The sequence below is a fragment of the Callospermophilus lateralis genome, chromosome 1 (assembly GCF_048772815.1).
Source record: "Callospermophilus lateralis isolate mCalLat2 chromosome 1, mCalLat2.hap1, whole genome shotgun sequence".
NCBI lineage: Eukaryota > Metazoa > Chordata > Mammalia > Rodentia > Sciuridae > Callospermophilus > Callospermophilus lateralis.
In genome coordinates this window covers 53,065,098-53,082,201 of record NC_135305.1, presented here as the reverse complement: position 1 = coordinate 53,082,201, position 17,104 = coordinate 53,065,098, and the positions used below count along the sequence as shown (strand labels likewise).

At 51.3% G+C, this 17,104-nt stretch overlaps 2 protein-coding genes and 1 non-coding gene across 3 annotated transcripts; 1 reads left to right on the top strand and 2 right to left on the bottom strand.

The window, feature by feature from the left end:
- Nucleotides 1-8,346: 8,346 nt before the first annotated feature.
- Nucleotides 8,347-10,366, bottom strand: Spmip1 (sperm microtubule inner protein 1). Its single transcript, XM_076862292.1, has 2 exons — nucleotides 9,833-10,366; nucleotides 8,347-8,456 (listed from the first exon to the last, which is right to left on the bottom strand). The coding sequence occupies exons 1-2, from the start codon at nucleotides 10,251-10,253 to the stop codon at nucleotides 8,347-8,349; spliced, it is 531 nt and encodes a 176-aa protein (XP_076718407.1). The 5' UTR covers nucleotides 10,254-10,366.
- A 410-nt stretch (nucleotides 10,367-10,776) lies between these two features.
- Atp6v1f (ATPase H+ transporting V1 subunit F) lies at nucleotides 10,777-13,513 on the bottom strand. The gene is made up of 2 exons (XM_076862302.2): nucleotides 13,273-13,513; nucleotides 10,777-11,247 (listed from the first exon to the last, which is right to left on the bottom strand). The coding sequence occupies exons 1-2, from the start codon at nucleotides 13,428-13,430 to the stop codon at nucleotides 11,046-11,048; spliced, it is 360 nt and encodes a 119-aa protein (XP_076718417.1). The 5' UTR covers nucleotides 13,431-13,513; the 3' UTR covers nucleotides 10,777-11,045.
- Nucleotides 11,726-11,799, top strand: Trnav-cac (transfer RNA valine (anticodon CAC)). The gene has a single exon. It is a non-coding gene; the product is annotated as a tRNA-Val (tRNA).
- Nucleotides 13,514-17,104: the final 3,591 nt, after the last annotated feature.

Here is a 17,104-nt window from a genome sequence, read left to right as displayed (position 1 = left end):
CCTACAGCTCCATGGGTGAAGCTATGCTCACCTGTTCCTTTGTAATACAACCCCTTGCCCTGTTTAGGATAGAATATTCCATGGGAGTGCTTTGTGTGTGTCCCCTTCTCTTATTGTGCCCTTGGGTGTGGCCTACCCAGATGTCAGTCAACCTGCTGACAGTGGACATCATGAAGATAGACTCAGCCCCCTGAAACCTGACCTCTTGCCTCATTTGAATAGCTTCTCCTCAATAAAAGGGGTCAGCGCATGCTCTCTCTCTCTCTCTCTTCCTGCAGACCCGTAAGGTCAGAGGAGCTGTCACAGCAACCCCAAAGAAAAAGGTATTTGTGTCTCTTGTGTGGTTATTTTGCACAGCACAGTTAGCCCAGTTTACCTGGAGTGACCCCTGAGCCTTTTAGTCATGAACAGAATCCCAGCACACCTCCCTAATTCCAGCTATTGGTGAGGCTGAGGCAGGAGAATTGCAAGTTCAAGGCTGACCTGGGCAACTTAGCAAGACCCTGCCCCAAAATAAAAAATGAAAAGGGCTAGGGATGTAGCCCAGCAGCAGAGCATCCCTAGGGTCAATCCCCAGTTATCAGGAAACAAACAACTGACAAAGTCAGAATTTGAGCTCTCTTTGCCATGTACTGCTGGGGACCTTGGAGTTTTAGGGTCCCTGGATGTAAGATCAAGGGAACTCCATTGTCATTTTAGGTCTCTAATGTTCTAGTGGGGAGTGAGGGCTCAGTGATCTAGAAAAGGACACAGCCCAGTCCCTTATTGTTTACTTACTTAAAAGAGCACTGAGTTGAAATTGGGGGTCACCTTCTCTGCCAGCTCAGCCTTCTCCAGGGGAAGCTGTTCTGAGACCCAGAGAGGAGAGTTTGCTCTATTCACTCCTGGAGCAGTGACAAGGATTCAGTCAGGTGAAGTTACTTATGATGGCAAGGATGTAAAGGATTCCAGACTGTATTAGTCACCTTTCTATTACTATAATGAATACATGAGCAATTAAAAAGAGAAAAGGTTGCCAGACACGATGTTTCATACCTGCAATTCCAGCTACTTAGGAGGCTGAGTCAGGAGGATCACAAGTTCAAGGCCAGAATCAGCAACTTAGTGAAGTCCTTTCTCAAAATAAAACATAAAAAGGGCTGGGGATGTAGCTTGATGGTAGAACCCCGGGTTCAATGCCCACTACTGGAAAAAAATTTATTTTGGCACATTGTTCTGGGGGTTCACATCTGAAATCGGTGACCCCATGTTTTGAGCTTCTGGTAAGAGCACTGGATCTAAATGGTGGGGAATGTGTGTCAGAGCCAACTGCACACTGGGCCTGGTCCCTCCCAACGTGAGCTAGGAAACAGGAGGAAGCAGAATTCCCCCAACCCCATCAAAGGTACATCTAAGGCCCTCCCAGGAGGTCCTAAAAGTCCACAGCACCTCCCACTAGTGATCCTGGCGACTGAGCCTGCCACAGTCTGGCTGGGCACAAAATCACGAGCCACTCAAACAGAAACAAACTTTATTTTGAAACTCCCCGCCAATCTCCTGACGCTCCTGGGGGAAAAAAAAAATGCCCACCCACCCACGTGGCGTTCTCCCGGACCCCAACGGGAAGTCCCTCCTCCGGAATTCCCTCCTACCGCACTTCCCCAACCAATGGGAACTCTCCAGTAGTCCCTTAACAAGCCGAGGTAGACAGCAGGAGTCTAATATCCATTAGAATGCAGGTCTTAACATAATCATATCATCTCAATGGCTTGCTGGCTTCACCTATCAACCAAAAATGCTATGCATCATACTACTTGGCTATGGCTCTTAGCGTGAGCCTTGTACACAAAGGCCTTTGGGGAACATTCAACATCCCAGCTTTAGCCCACATGGCCTCCTGCATTCAGTCCCTCTCATTATAACTTATACAAATGTTTCCTCATCTGTAACATGAGGACAGCAATGTGTATGTGTGTGTGTGTGTGTGTGTGTGTGTGTGTGTGTGTGTGTGCATGTTGGGAGGAGTTCATGGGGTGGCTTGTGGACAGCACTTAGCAGGTGATGATGGGCCATTTTTGTACCTCTTACTGTCACACCTCTTGGTGATGGATGCCTTGCCTCCTGGGAGCCATGTGCTCCCAGAGTGAGTGTCACTGTGGTTGTCTGTCTTCACAGGTAGGGGAAACATTACCACGTGTTAAAGCAAGTTACTCTCTAGAGCCAGATTCCCTTTCACCCCAGTACTGGGGATCACTGTACCCAGGGGCACTCTTCTCCTGAACCACATATCCCAGCTTTTTCTTGTTTTTATTTTGAGACAAGATCTCACTCAGTTGTTGATGATGGCCTCCATCTTACTATCCTCCTGTTTCAGCCTCCCAAGTAGCTGGGATTATAAGCATGTGCCACTGTGCAGCCCTGGATTCAGAGCTTCTTATCTGTAAATTGGGACAATAGCACCTATTCATGGAGCTGCTGAGGAGGTATCCACATGTGCTGCCACCGCTGCCCATCCTAAACACATTTGTACACATATCACAGTTTGAAAGTTCACGTGGATGTTAACTTGTATATATGTGAGCCTGATAGTCACTGGGGGTTGCAAATGAGCACATGCACACACCTCTTCCTGTCAGGGTCACTCTCTGCACTGCACTCTGCTACCTCCAGGTGGTCTTGGAGTCAGGCCAGAGTCTTGGTAAGGCTCCTATGCCACAGGCCCTGCTCAGGTGTCAGTCGGCCCTGAATTATTGAGATCAGAGTCTTTGTTTCTCCTTGCTCCTGGTCCTCAGTGCCCAATCCTCCATCTCTCTCCAGGCTCTGATGGCAGAGGCAGAGGAAGGAGGGGGCATCTGCCCTAACCCCTTTCCCATGGCGCAGGCAGCTATACCTGGGAGCCCAGGGCTCCCTTGTAGTCCCAAGCAGGCCTTGGCCTTGTACTACCTCATCTTCAGGCACCCTGCAGGCCTAGGCCAGCTCCGGACTGCACTTCGGCAGGTGAGGAGGCCAGATATTGCCAAGGGGTGCAGGCAGGAGCCTGATTCTACCTCCCCTCCCATCCCCACCAGGTGCAAGAGGGCCAGGGCTGTCCCCCAGGGATGGAGCTAACCACAGTACTGCTGGAGATGGAGCGGAGCCGGTGGGCCCAGGAGCAGGTAGGGGCTGACCATGCGGGTGGGGGAGGGCTGGCTGGGTGCCCCTCACACTCTGGCTCTCCACCTTCCTGCAGTTCCTCTGGGAATTGGATCTGCTGACTGGAGCAGGGCTGGGCCTCTTCAGGGCCCCTTGGACCCAGTTTGGTGGTTGGAGGGACCAGGCCCAGCGTGCATGGAGCAAGCACAGCCAGGTGAGTAGCAGGATTGGCAGGGACTTTGAGCAGCTGGTGAGTGGAGAGAGATACTGTGTGACATTGGGGTGGTTGTGGTGTGACCCCCTCAAGGTCACCAAGATGCTTGAGCTTTAGAGACTAACAGCCCTGGATTCAGAGCTCTGCTCTGATGCTGCCTGTGGACTTTGAGCCTCCATTGGCTATAAAATGTGGACAATGGCAGATCTTTCTCTTAGGACCAGTGAACTCATCCAAACAAGGGGTTTGAACCTCTTGCTACTTATGGGGACTAGTGTTATTCCATAGCTAACTACTGGCTTGTCAAATCAACTGTGCAGTGACACTGAGAAGCCTGTCCATGTGACTGTGTGAGGGAGAAATGAGCCTGGAAGGGTCCCTGAGAGCAGAGGCACTGGTATCTAGGGTGGTACTAAGACAAAGACACTGAGCAGCCCCTGCTGAGTGGGGGGGCTCTCTCCAGGGCTAGAGCTGTGCTGACCCACCAGGAGGGGGATGTTGTGGTGAGGACCCCAGAACAAAGCTAAGAACTGGGGATGTACTTCCCAGTCCCAGCTCAGCCACCAGCTGCCAGAGTAGCTTTGGGCCCGTTGGTAGCCTCTCTGCAGTGGATGGGAAGGGAGAGGGGACACATAAGGCCACTTATGTGTCCACTTCATGAACACCAAGAGACAAGGATTACGGGGGGCAGGGAGCATCTTAGAGGCTGACTACCACACTAAAGGATGATTCCCTGTGTCCTGAGCTCCCCCAAATTTTCCAGAGTTCCAGGCTGTGGCCTTCATCCCAAACTAGGGATTCCCTGAGCCAGAACCATCAGTTCCCAGAGGGGTAAGTCTTTCTCCCAGGGACTCAGGCACTCCCTTGTTGACATACAAAGTGACCAAGTACCTGGCCTTTTCCCCCTGTCTCCTCCCACAGTCCTGCTCCACAGCCCCTGGAATGGTAACCTCAGAATTCCAGTTCCAAAATCCAGTGGGTTTAGGGATTAGAGGAGGCCACCCTGGACTCAGAGTTTGGGTGTTGGGGTGTTGGGGTGTTGGGGACTAGGAAGACTGAAGCAAGCTCCCTCCTTTCTCCAGCACCTATGGGGCTGCTGGAGGTGCCTCTGAGCTAGCCCCTAAATCCTGCAGGATGCAGACAGCAGACCCATCATCTGCCATGGATCTGGGTGAAGCTGGGAGAGATGCAGACCCAAGATGGGAGGGCCCTGGCATACCTACAGAGGCCACACCTGGTATGTTGACAGGACGTGATGGGCAGCCAAGATAGCAGGGAGCCCCTGAAGTTGGAGAAACCAGATTAGATTGGGAGCAGAGAAGTTCTCATCCCAAGTTCAAAGACTTCCATCATTTTTCACTTATTCTGCATCTTGCACCTTTCATTGGGTGCCCAGGGATGGCAAGTCAATTTTATGTGCCAATTCCCTGACTGGCACCAGTTGTCTCAGATGCTGTGCCCGTTAGGATTTTTAAGCTAAACTGGGGCTCTGTTAAGTGGGCAGGAAATGACCATCACTGACTGCCCAGGGAGAAGGAAGAGGAATAGCAATTCTAGGCCACCTGTTTGCCACTCTTATACCAGGCACTGGGGACATATGGAGAACAATAGATACCTTGAGTCTTTGAGATCAAAGCCCAGTGATAGAGCATGATTCTAAACAGGCAATTAGAATTCAATGGGATGGACACTGTGGGCATGAGCCTGTTAATTTAAAGGAAACAGACTTAAATTATTTGTTAAACAATAATAGGAAAGTCATAAATTTTTAGTTGTCCCATCACACACATGAAAGAAGAGGACTGCCAATGATTCTCTCCTGATTGAGAGATAAATTTTTACAAGTATTTTATCTCTTGGGAAGACAGAGATGTCAATTACACTATTACCTGGGAAATAAACTCTAGGAATACAACAGGTGAGCATCTCAGAGACAGGTGTAGGAGGCTGCTTTCACAGTTCTGCAGCAATCATTTCTGAAGTCTCTCCTGAGACTCCTTTGTTCACAAAACCTTTTGAAATTCAGATCTAGTTCCACAGAAACCACACCCCTTTGGTTACTATTATGAATATTCACAGGTCTCTTCATTGCTTACCAGAGAAAAATGCAATATTCTTGTGAAAGGTTTTTAATACTTATGAAAGCAGGTTCCTTCAATTAGTTTTATGGATGCAGAACATCTCTCCTTCCTCCACAGCTGCAGGAGCAGTGACAGCACATCCCTTTTTTAGATTTCTTTGTTCATTATGAAGACTTGCAGTTTTTTAGGCCAGGCTCTGGCTTAAAATTTTACTTAAGTTTCATTTGATTTTGTTGCCAGAAAGAAAAAAAAGGGGGGGGGGGCTAAGGGGGATTTTTTTTTTTTTTTTAAAGAGAGAGTGAGAGAGAGAGAGAGAATTTTTTTAATATTTATTTTTTAGTTTTCGGCGGACACAACATCTTTGTTTGTATGTGGTACTGAGGATCGAACCCGGGGCTGCACGCATGCCAGGCAAGCGCGCTACCGCTTGAGCCACCTCCCCAGCCCCTAAGGGGGATTTTAACAACAGGAAAAAGCATGGCACACACAGTGGGTTTCTTCTGTGAACCTGAACACACACACCAGGACAAAATGGGGGTATCCTTATGCAGAGGGAGCCCCAGCAAACAGGCCTTTCTCACTCCCAGGCATTGCATAGTGGCCAGACTTGGCTGGGAGGATGAGGGAGATGGAGTTGGCTGTTGGCAGGCACACCTGACAAGCAGATGCATGGCAGGTGATGGGAATAAATGTGGAATAATAAACTGTGACAGCCATGAAGTTCAAGCAGCACTCTCAGGGTTCCATGGTCCTTCATGCACTGGGAGCCCCTTAGGCTTCCAGGTTACAGTTCAGGGGGGAATGTGTGTGAGAAACTGGGACATGAGCAGGGAGTGCTCTCTCAACATTGATCCTTTTCTCTTAGGTCACTTAAAAGAGCTGAACCCTACTACCACTAGTCCTGGGGACTCTGGACCAGGACCCTCTCAGGTTGGGACAGCAGGAATGGAGCTTGCCAGGGAGGAGGCTGTGGGATGAAGTGGGGCTGCCTCCTGCAGCCAAATGGAAAAAGGGATCATTGCTGAAGTACCTCTTACACCACATAAAAGAGGTTTAGTAAATTCAGCAATCAGGCAAGGACTAGTCACTGGGGTCTCCAGGCTCTTCTAGGGGAAGGGCCCTGGCTTGGGATTCCCTCTCAAGCCTGGGCCCAAAGTGCTTTTCATTCCCAGGATCTGGCCCAGAGGGAAGACAGGAGCCAAGAGGAGCCAGCACCAGCGATGCAGAGGCCCCACCTACAGAGCTGGCCAGGGAGAAAGCTGACACAGAAAGCTTCAAAGCCCTCTGTCCTGGCCTTGCAGTGCCTGCCAGCACCCCAAAATACCCCACAGGGGCTGGGCTCTGGCCTAGGTCAGGAGAGAGAAACTCAGAAACTGCTGAGTTTGGACCCTCTTCAGAGTCAGAGACAGGAGGACCCTATGGGCCAGATGGAAAAGACCCCTCAGGGTCAGCAAGGGAACACCTCCCAGTGGGGGAACAGAGAAGTATCTCAGAGTCAGAGAGAGAAGACATTCCAGGGTCAGAGTGGGGAGGCACCCCAGGATGAGAACAAAGAGTTTCCTCAAAGAGGAAATAGCCCTAAGTGCCAGAGAAAGGAGATTGGGCAGGGTCAGGAAATGAAAACCCTTCAATCTTGGGAAGCCCCTCTCTCACAAGCATGGGAGGTGACTCAAGGAGAAGCGCCTGTAGGGGCTTGGGAAAGGGAGAGTCCAGGCCGCTGGGGAAAAACCACCCAGCGAATGCAGGCCAAGCCAGAAGGCCGGAGTCAGAAGGCCGCCGAGGCTGTGATAAAGCTGGGGGCCGCCCGGGATGGGGCGTGGGCTCCTCTCCTGGCCCCCAGGTCCCTGGCCCAACCACAACTCACAGGCCCAGGAGGTGGGATGCTGGCGGCACTAAGCACCGAGGGCTGTGGGCAGCAGGCTACCCAGGGAGGAGGCCACTGTCCCGCGGGGCAGGAGGTGGGTGAGGTGAAGCTCCCGGGCCCGCTCCGGGAGCTTAGGGGAGTTCCTGGGGGACCCAAAGCTTCGAAGGCTGCGTGGCCTGCGCCCCTGGACGGGGAGAAGGCGCCAGCGGGCGTGAGCGCGGCGCAGCAGGAGATGGCTCTGCAGCGGCTGCTGGAGCTGCATGGCGCGGCCAGGCGGCGACGGCGGCAGGAACGCGAGCAGCAGCGGCTCCGGGTGTGTACCCGCGTGGGGCCGACCTAGTCTCCTGTGGCGGGCAGGCGGACAGGGCTCCGAGCTGACTGCCGCCTCCCCAGGTCTTGGAACGACTCCGCATCGCCAGCCACCGCCACTGCCGAGTTCACCCTCTGGGGCTCCCTTCCAGCCCGGCTCAGCTCCCGCCACAGGCAAGAAGAGCCCAGGGTGAAGGCGGCGGGTCCCTCCGACCTGGCCCCGGGAGGGGCGGAGCGCCGGAGGGGCGGGTGTGTGATGCAGTTGCTACCCTGGCCAGTAACACCGGCTCAGCCATCTGCCTACCTAGGAGGACGTGGCCGGGCGGTTGAGCGCCCTGCAGAAGCAGCTAGAACAAGTGCACCTGGAAAGGACCCGGTCGCTGCGAGCGCTCAGGACCAGGTGAGGGGCGGGGGGGGCAGGGAGCTTTGGGGGGAGTGATAGAGTCCCTTTTCCCTGGCATCTGGATGACAGACCACTGTCTCCCCAGGAATACCCGGAATTTCCAGGAGCTACTGTGGCCCCCTGGCGCTGAGAAGCCTGTACCTGGAGAATAGCGCCCACACTTCCCGACGGGCTCTGGGCATTGCTGGGTCTCTGAAGGGATAATTAAGGAGATAGGAGTTAAGGAAAAGGTAAAGACGTCTACCGCCAGGTCAGAAAGGCCTAGAACGCAGCTTCAGGGCCAGGGAGAGCAGACCAGAAACACAAAGCAGCTTCGCCCTACCAGGAGGCCTGTTATTTTTTCGTGCCTCCCACGGGCTAAAGGTCAGAGGGCCAGATCCCGGGGATCCAGCATTGAAAAGGCCCCATTCTTCCGGAAGAACGACTCTATATGGCACATCTTGCAGGAGGCCAGTTCTTGCTTTGCTGGGGTACCTTGGGAAAAGATGTCAGAGGCCAGGAATGAGTTCCTGGGGAAGGAACTCAGCACAGAAGCTATCTGTCTGCATAGCACTAGGACTCTGCCTGCCTGTGTTGGATCTACTTTTTGTGAATAAATAAAAAGCTTCTGAGGAGTAGCACTTCAGAAAAATACAGGCTGGATCCTGGACATTGCACCAGTGGCAACATGACCTGACAGCTGTCAGCCATCATCATCCCCTGCTTCAGGATCCCTTGCCAGCCCTGCTTGTCCCAGGATAGACTGCAGAGAAGGGGCCTTCTACCTCTGCTCCCCTTACTTCTCTCTTAGGGCCGAAGGGGAAATGTGGGAACTTTTTGGGCAAACTTTCAATTGTGCTGACCCCCCCCACCACCCACCTTTCCTGCACAGGCTCTCAAGCAGCTGGAAAAAGATCTAGGACTAAGTGATCTCCCTTGAGATTAGTGGCTCTTAACACCACCCAGCAAACCAGCAGCACTTTTGGAAAACCAAAACTGAGCCGGGGTTAGGGAGCAGACAGCCTTTCTGCCACACCATTTCCACTTATGCCTGACTCCACCCTCAAGTCAGATTTCAGCAACTCCAGCTCTCCAGGTGACCTCACCCCATCTCTGGGCTTTAAGTTACACTTATATTCCAGTAAGCCCTGAATTTACTTCTCCAACTCTGACCTCAATCCTCATGTCCAGACTTTCTCCATCCTGAATGGTACCGCAAGTAACCCATACTTGTGGTACCATTCACAGCGCAACATCTTCTCCCTTAGATATTTCTCCTTCCAGATATTCCTCCATCCTGATGTCCAGTCTCATTGGCACTTCGAGCCTACCATGGCCAAGCCCGTTGTGTCTTCAAGACCCTCCAGCCCTACCCTTTTCCAATCTGGGTGTTGCCATTGGTTTCTCTCTTCCTTTCCCTCCCAGTCAACCCATTCATGTCTCCCTCCCAAACATTCCAAATTGGCTTCAGCTCTACTGCTAATAATCCCTCTATCTGAAGCCACCATCATGTCTTGCCTAGATAACTCAAAACAGATGCCTAATACACCTGCCAGATCCTATAAATTCCCCTGAAAAGCTATTACCTACAAAAAAAATTATTTTAAAAAGCACTGATCTTCTTAAAACCCTCCTCCATTTAGAATAAAATCCAAACCCCTTTCTTGCCACTTGCTCAGCATTGAGGGCTTCAGAAAGGCCTTTCTGGATAATTCAATCTAAAGAAACACATGTCCCCCACCACACCCAAGAACTTGTCCTCCCTGGACATTTCCTTGTTGTTTGTAGTCTGACCTTCCATTACAATGTCTGCTCCCTGGCCCATGGCAAGTGCTCTGTTTGTAATTAATTTCCATAAGGTTGGGGCTCACCCAGCTGCCAGCCATATGTGAAGTTGGTGGTGACGGGGAAGAGGTAGCGCTTCTCTGGCACGTCCAGTTTTCGAGTGTTGAGGTAGTGATAGCGCCCCTGGGAGTCATGGGAGATGCCTTCATACAGCAGAGCCCGAGTTGCAGGCAGTACTGGGTACATTTCTGTCTGAAAAGGAGCCTCAGAGACAGGGCTAGGGGGCTTGGCAGGGACTGCTTTGGGGACAGGTGGTGGTGAGACTTGGGCCTTGGGTGTCAGGGTGGGCAGTTTGAGGGGCAGGCGGGCTGCAGCCTTAGCCTTCTGCTTGGCCCTCACCAATAATCCATACTTGCGGTACCATTCACAGCGCAACATCTTCTCCCTTAGATATTCCTCCTTCCAGAAGTTTTGCCACACTGTGTCCAAGTTGAGCTGCCGTGCCATGGCGCAAGGGAACAAGCAGTATCAAGGTGCCTGCAGCTAAGGGGTGAACACAGCAAGCAGAGTTCTTCTGACAGCAGATGGCTCCCTGGGACAGTCACTTGGCAACCAACCTCACCTCACACAGGGTAGGGTTCTACTTGCCCTGCCCTCAGTGGACCTCACATGACTCCCTTCCAGCAACCTGGAAGGTTAAAAACCTTCACCCCAAAACTCCTGTAGGATCAAAACCCAGTCTAGAATTACAGGCTTCCAGGTTTCCTGTGCTTTCTGCTTCTGTCCCTTGGATCAGGCTCCCTCCTCACCCCATGCAGACTGAGGCAGGGGGAACCAGGGACTAGGCTCAGCCATGCCCAGACCCCCTTCCCTGGTCCTCTTTGATCCAGAAAGTTAGTCCTCGTTACAGCCTCCATCCTGGTCCAACTCCTCTGCCTGGCTCTTTGGCAGAACTTTTTCCATCCTTGCCAATCTAATCTCCCCCAGAAGCCTCACCCTACATGTGTTCTTTCCAGCACCCAACCCCATATGAAGAGAAGCGAGAATATTGTTTTAATTTAACATCAATAACGACACCATGTATCAGCACAGGAAAGAAGTAATGGAGAGAGAAGATGGTTGGGCTTCCTGTTCCCTAACCAGCCTGGATTTTAATGGCAGAGCCTACAAACACCTCACCCAGCCTCTCAGTGGAGTGGGAAGGAGTGGGAATTGAAAACCAGAGGCTTGAAACAAAGGATGGCAAGCCTGGGAGAGGCCTGGCAACAAGCAAGGGGCTACAGGGCTGGGGGGAGTCCCCTAGCGCAAGTCTTCTGCAGTGAACATGCCCTTGGCCCTGCGCAGGATCGAGTCCTTGGCAGCATCATAGGGGTGCTCCTTGGATGGGATCTCCAGGACAGCTGGAATGGAGCGCTGGTGGGCATCAAGGGCGTGCCGCACCATCTCTGCGATGTACTGGTTGATGAGGATGATGCCAATGTCGTCCCGGTTTAGAAACTGCCTGTGGAGAGAGATGAGATGGGATTCCAGGGCAGCCCAGGGGGCTGCTGTCTCCCCTACCCAACAGCCCACTCAGGGTTGTGGGGAAATGAAAGTGACCTGGAGGCACAGAGGACAAGAGGGAAAGACTGCTACCCTAAACCCATTCTCAATCCTATCCTTCCTTGAATGAGACAATTTCATTTAAGAGCTCAGGACCATGTTGGTCAGGGTTGGTTTTCTACCTCCCTTGCTCAGAGAGAGAACTGGTAATGAAAATTAGGGTGATGCCAGTATATTCCATATGCCGCCTTTGTATAGGAAAGGGAGAGGATTAGAATATATGTATCTGCATAGAGATTCCAGAAAGATAAAGAAGAAACTAAGTGATTATCTATAGGGGTGGAGGAGGGAGACAACGAGATACAAGGACTGTGGTGTGATACTCCTTAATTTAGACATTTTAAATATTATTTTTTTTAAATAGGGCTGATGAGGGCTGGGGATGTAGCTCAGTTGGTAAAGTGCTTGCCTCACATGCACAAGGTCCTGGGTTCAAACCCCAGCACCACAAATAAAATAGGGCTGATGAGACCACTGAAGGCCTAAAGTTCCCCACTGATGAGGGTGGGGGATGAGTCAGAGGGAACACTGGCATGAGCCAAGGACACAGATAGGAAACTCAGCAATGAAGGAATCACACTTTCCAAAAATAAAACTTGCCACTGCAGCCCTCCTTTATTGTGATCATCCTTCTATTCATTCCCTTTTTATTCATTAAAAAACTACTGAGCACCTACACTAGGCTAGGCACTGGGGTAGGTTAGACTCCATCTCTGAGATCTCTTATGCCAGAAACATGGGAAATTCTTTTAGGGGGTGTGGTACCAGGGATTGAATGTAGGAGTGCTTAACCACTAACCCACATCCCCAGCCCTTTCAATTTTCACTAAATTGCTGAGGGCCTTGCTAAGTTGCTAAGGCTGACCTAAACTTGAGATCCTCCTGCCTCAGCCTCCCCAGTTGCTGGGATTACAGGTGTAAGCCCTCATACCCAGCTGTAAAACTCTTGAAGTGAAATTTGTCCTCCAATGACAACTTGGGTCACTTTACCAAACTGCTTAGAGATCAGCAGACAGCAGCCACCCAGGTCAGGGGCTATTACACACCAGCCAGCAGGAACCAGTCTCAGCCAGCAGTTCTGGGTTGGGCTGTTTAGGGGAAACAGGTGAGTGGTTTCTTCCTGATTCTGGCACAGAAGCCCTGGAGAAGGGTTGACCAAAAGACTAGGAGGCCAGCTTTCTCAATCCTAACCACCAAGACACCTCCTGGATTAAAGGGCATGCCTGCATCCACACTTTGAAGTTGTCATCCTTGATCCAGGGCACAAGTGAGGACTGAAGTATATGGCTAGCAGAATCCAGTTGTTCAGCCCACTGTGCTTAGAACAAAGGGAAATTCTAAGGTAGACTGAGAATTGCACAGAGTGTGTACTGGTTTAAGAGAAGCAGAAAGGGCACTGGGTTCCTATTCCAGCTCTGCGGTTCCCTTGGGCATGTGCTTAACTTCTCTAAGCTGCAATTTTCTCACTTACCAGTGGGAATAACCCCTTCCTTACAGGACGATTATGAGCCTCAAAGGGAGATGACTGTACGAGAAAGCGCAAGCCCACTCCCTAGGCTCACAGCGAGCGTACGGTTGGAGCATTGCAAGGCCCTAGGTGAAAGTCTGAGACCCCGGAAGAGGCGCTGAGGCTAGCGGTCGCCACCGGCTGGGCGTCCAGACGTCCAGCTATGGCAGGCGCAGGTCATAAACTGTTCCTCCTCTTTTCCTGACACATGGTCATGTGAGGGGGAACTCGGTGACCTGAAAGCCCCGCTCATACAGAGTCCCCAAAGAGGACTTGGGGCGCAGAGGCTTCTGCTCCAGGAGGAGTGGCCCACATTCCCAATGGGGTCTGACACCCTCGGTCCCCGGCCGCCTCCGCCCTCTCCCAGACCCCGCACCAGCAGCAGACGGGCCCGCTCGGCCTCGCAGAGTACCGTACCGGAAAGTATCTTCAATCTCATTGATGGTTGTATCCTTCTCCACCACCAGGAAATTAGGATGGCGGTTCTTGTTAAGCTCCCCTATGCCGCCCAGTAGGAAGCCAGTCACCGTGTCCTCGTCACCAATCACCGCGATTAATTTCCCTCTCCCCGCCATCCCCACAGGTAGGTAAAGCTCTCCTGGAGCGCCAGAAGTCACGGCAGCCCCGCCCCCGCAGCGCGACGTCGAGCCGGCATCGGCCCCTCCCTTTAGACATGCGCAGTTCACCCACACCGCCTCCCGGACATGCGCGTTAGCAGCAACAAGCCTCACCCTGAGTACGCCGCCTGCGCTCTACAGAGAGAGCCGTACCAGGGGACTACGATTCCCAGAAGGCTGCACGGCACTCGATTCTCCGGTTCCTTCGTTCCTTCCTTTGCTGGTTCAAACCTAACCCTGTTAGACCCCGAGACCCCAGGGAAGAAAAAGCACTGCTTGGTGTCAAGGGCAAGGTCCGCTCTGGACCGTGTATGCATGTACGTAACAACGACATGGTTAACAATTACTCAATACATACTTGTTCAGTTAGTAAAGAAATAAACAAGTGGATGATGATACTGTCCGGTAAGATAGAGAATCAAGAAACAGACAATTACAAAACGTTGTGTTAATTCCTAAAATGTGAGAAGTACATATAAAGCACAGATCCGTGGTAACTAGCCCCCAGGGAGAGAGAGCCCTCAAAGGACACTTCCCTAAAAAGCTGAGACCTGAAGGACCAGTAGGGTGAAGGGGGATAGAGGACAAGAGGGTGTTCTAGGCACAAGTACAGCATATGCAAAGGTTTGGTGGCTCTAGAGCAAGAAGGGCATTCAAGAAAAGTTAAAAAATCTAGAAATTTTCTGAAGATAGTTTCCTGAAGCCACTGAAGAATTTTATGGAAAAGGAGGATATCACGAGACTTATATGTTAGAGCTGTGACTGGAACTGTGCTGTTGTAGAGGCAAGACTACATCAGGAGAAATCAAACTGGGAGAAGGGTGAGGGAAAGACTAGGAGGCCAGCATTCTCAATTCTAGCCACCAGGATACTTCCTGGATTAAAGGGCATGCCTGTACCCACACTTTGAAGATGTCATCCTTGACCCAGGGAAGGAAGTGAGAACTTGAAGTGGAATCCAGATGTTCTGCCCACTGTGCTCAAGACAAAGGGCAATTCTTTGGCTGGAACTCTGGTACTGCAAATGGAGAATGTGGAGAAGTAGGTGGAGTAGAAAGGCATTTAAAGCCACAATGGACAGAGTTGGGTTTTGGATCGAATGTTTGGGGAGCAAGATAGAGAGACCCAGGTGACTTCCAGGGTTCTTGCCTGTGCAACTAGGTAGAAGCAATATTACTGAGGGAATGAACCTTTGTGAGATTAACAGGGTGGAAACAGAGGGCTACCGGTTTTTGGTTTTTTTTTTTTTTAAGGTGGTCTACCACTGATTTACATCTCCAGACATTTGTTTATTATTTATCTATTTATTTATTGAGACAGGATCTTACTAAGTTGCCCAGGCTGGCCTTGAACTTGAGTTTCTCCTGCCTTAGCTTCCAGAATAGCTAGAATTACAGGTGTGCGCTATCTCTGGGATTACAGGTGTGCAGCACTGCACCTGATTAGGCCACATTTTTTTCTCTTTCAACAAACTCCCCTGGTGTTGGGCATGTGGTTTTGTGAGTTTAGGGTACTTGATGTGAATGCACATGAATTCAACTTTCTGCTCTGTTACTTTGAGGTTTGATTTTGGACTCCACTGAAATTCATGGCCTTGGTTTATCCAAATAATAGTAGATCTGCCGCAGTCTGGCTGGGCACAATTCAGGAGCCACTTGTCAAAAGAAACAAACTTTATTTTTAGAACACACACACTGTACCATACAGCTCTTCAGGAAAAACCCTCAGAGCCCAACTGCCACCACCGGCTTCCCACAAGCCTCTCAACCTCCCCCCACTCCTCCTGCTCTTGAGGCTGATTGGCTGGGTCCCATGGGCAGAGCCAAAAAAAGTCCCTCAATGAGCAGCTCTGTGGTCTGAAAGGGCGGGGAAACAGCCCAATGAGCATCACCGCAGAGGAGCCAATCAGTTGGCAGCTAGAAGTTTGCTGGGGCCGCTGTGAGCCAATATCAGCTGGCAGCTGGAAGTTTGCTGGCAGCTGGAAGTTTGCTGGGGCCCCTTCGGCTGTGGCTCTCAACAGTAGATCCATTTAGCAGAGCTGTTTGAGGATTAAGTGAGAAGAGGACCACAAATGCTCAGCATCCAGTGCCCCACTGTGGTTCTGTAAGAGCAGCTAGGCTGGGGAATCTATAAATGCATCAACCCCCAGGAGGAGGGCAGCAAACTAACTGGGAAGACCCTCAATTTGGGGTTGTGGGGAAATGGGGAGCAGAGAATGAGGAGGATGTGAAAAAGGTTGTTTGTAAAGCAATTGGACCAGTGCCTTGGCTCTGAACTGGCCCTCAACAAGTGGTTGGATATTTATAAGAACAGATCTGACTTCAATGGACTTGTCAGGTAAAGGAACAGCTCTGCATTCATCACTATTCACTCTTAATTCAACCATCAGTTATCACACATGTCACAATTAGGAGCTGAAGACTAAAGATTGATAAAACATGATTTCTGTCCTCAGGAGCTCCCTGCAGGACTAAGGGGAAGGTGGGAAATCTCAGGGGAGAGCAGGAACATGCAGTGAAGAGAAGCTCTGGAAGAACCTTTTGGGGGGGCTTATTCAGAATGAGGATAGGGAAGGAACCTCCCCCTAGGAATAGTAAGGAAAAGAAGAAACAGAGAAGTAGAGGCAGACAGGCCACTAAGGGGTAGGGAGGAGGTGGCAGGAGCTAGGGCCACATGGTTGGGTCTTTTCTGGTATTCCCACCACCAGATTCCTGCAGACAGATCTACTGCAGGGGGATCCATTGAATAAAGTGTGTCTCTACCCTCTTCTTCCACTGAGTTGCTCATTTATGTATTCATTCACACCTGAATTAGGCTTCTAGGGCCAGGGGTCTCGGGCTGGTAGGGAGACCTGGTCATGGACAGGGTAGTAAATGTAGCCAGAGATGTGACCCTGGCAGTGTGGAGGCCTGGGGCACTGATCTAGGAACAAGGAGAGGCCCAGGAAAGCTTCCTGTTGGCTAGGAAAATGAGGGTGTAAAGGCAAGGGTGTTTCTGGACAGAGAGACCAGACTGTAGCTGAGGTTCCCAGGAAATAGAGACCATGAAGGGGGTTGGTGGTGGAGGGTGCAATGGGGGAATGAGCACTGTGCTGTACTCACATGGCAGGGAGGCTGTCAACTGAATGGACATGGGGGAGGACCTTAGGGGCCTTTGTAGAAGAGGAACCTTTAGCAGCACCTCTCTAGCTGCAGCATGGAGGGTGGCTGGAGGGAACTGGCCAGGGCCCAGAGACTGATTCAGAGGCTGATGCAGGAGTCAAGGAGGAGGCCTGAACCAGTTAGGGCTGGAGGTGTAGATGCCACAGACCTAGTATGGACCCAGGACCTGGAGTGAGGGTTCAGGGTTCCCAAGCACCCAGCCTGTTTGACTCAGCGGGCAATGGTCCTAATTTGAATAATACTCACCCAGTTAGGCCTTCTAGTAGCCCTAGGGCAGTCTTTCAGAACCCTGTCCGCTTCCCTCTACCATCCACCAACCTTCCAGCTAGCTGACAATTGAGCCCCACCTCCTTATCCTTCAAGCTTCCTGCCAACGTCCCAGACCTTCCACCTGCCTCCCTGGGGCCTGATTTAGTGTCAGTGAACTAAGAAACCAGCCTTAAAGAGCACACGCACAAGGAACAGCCATGC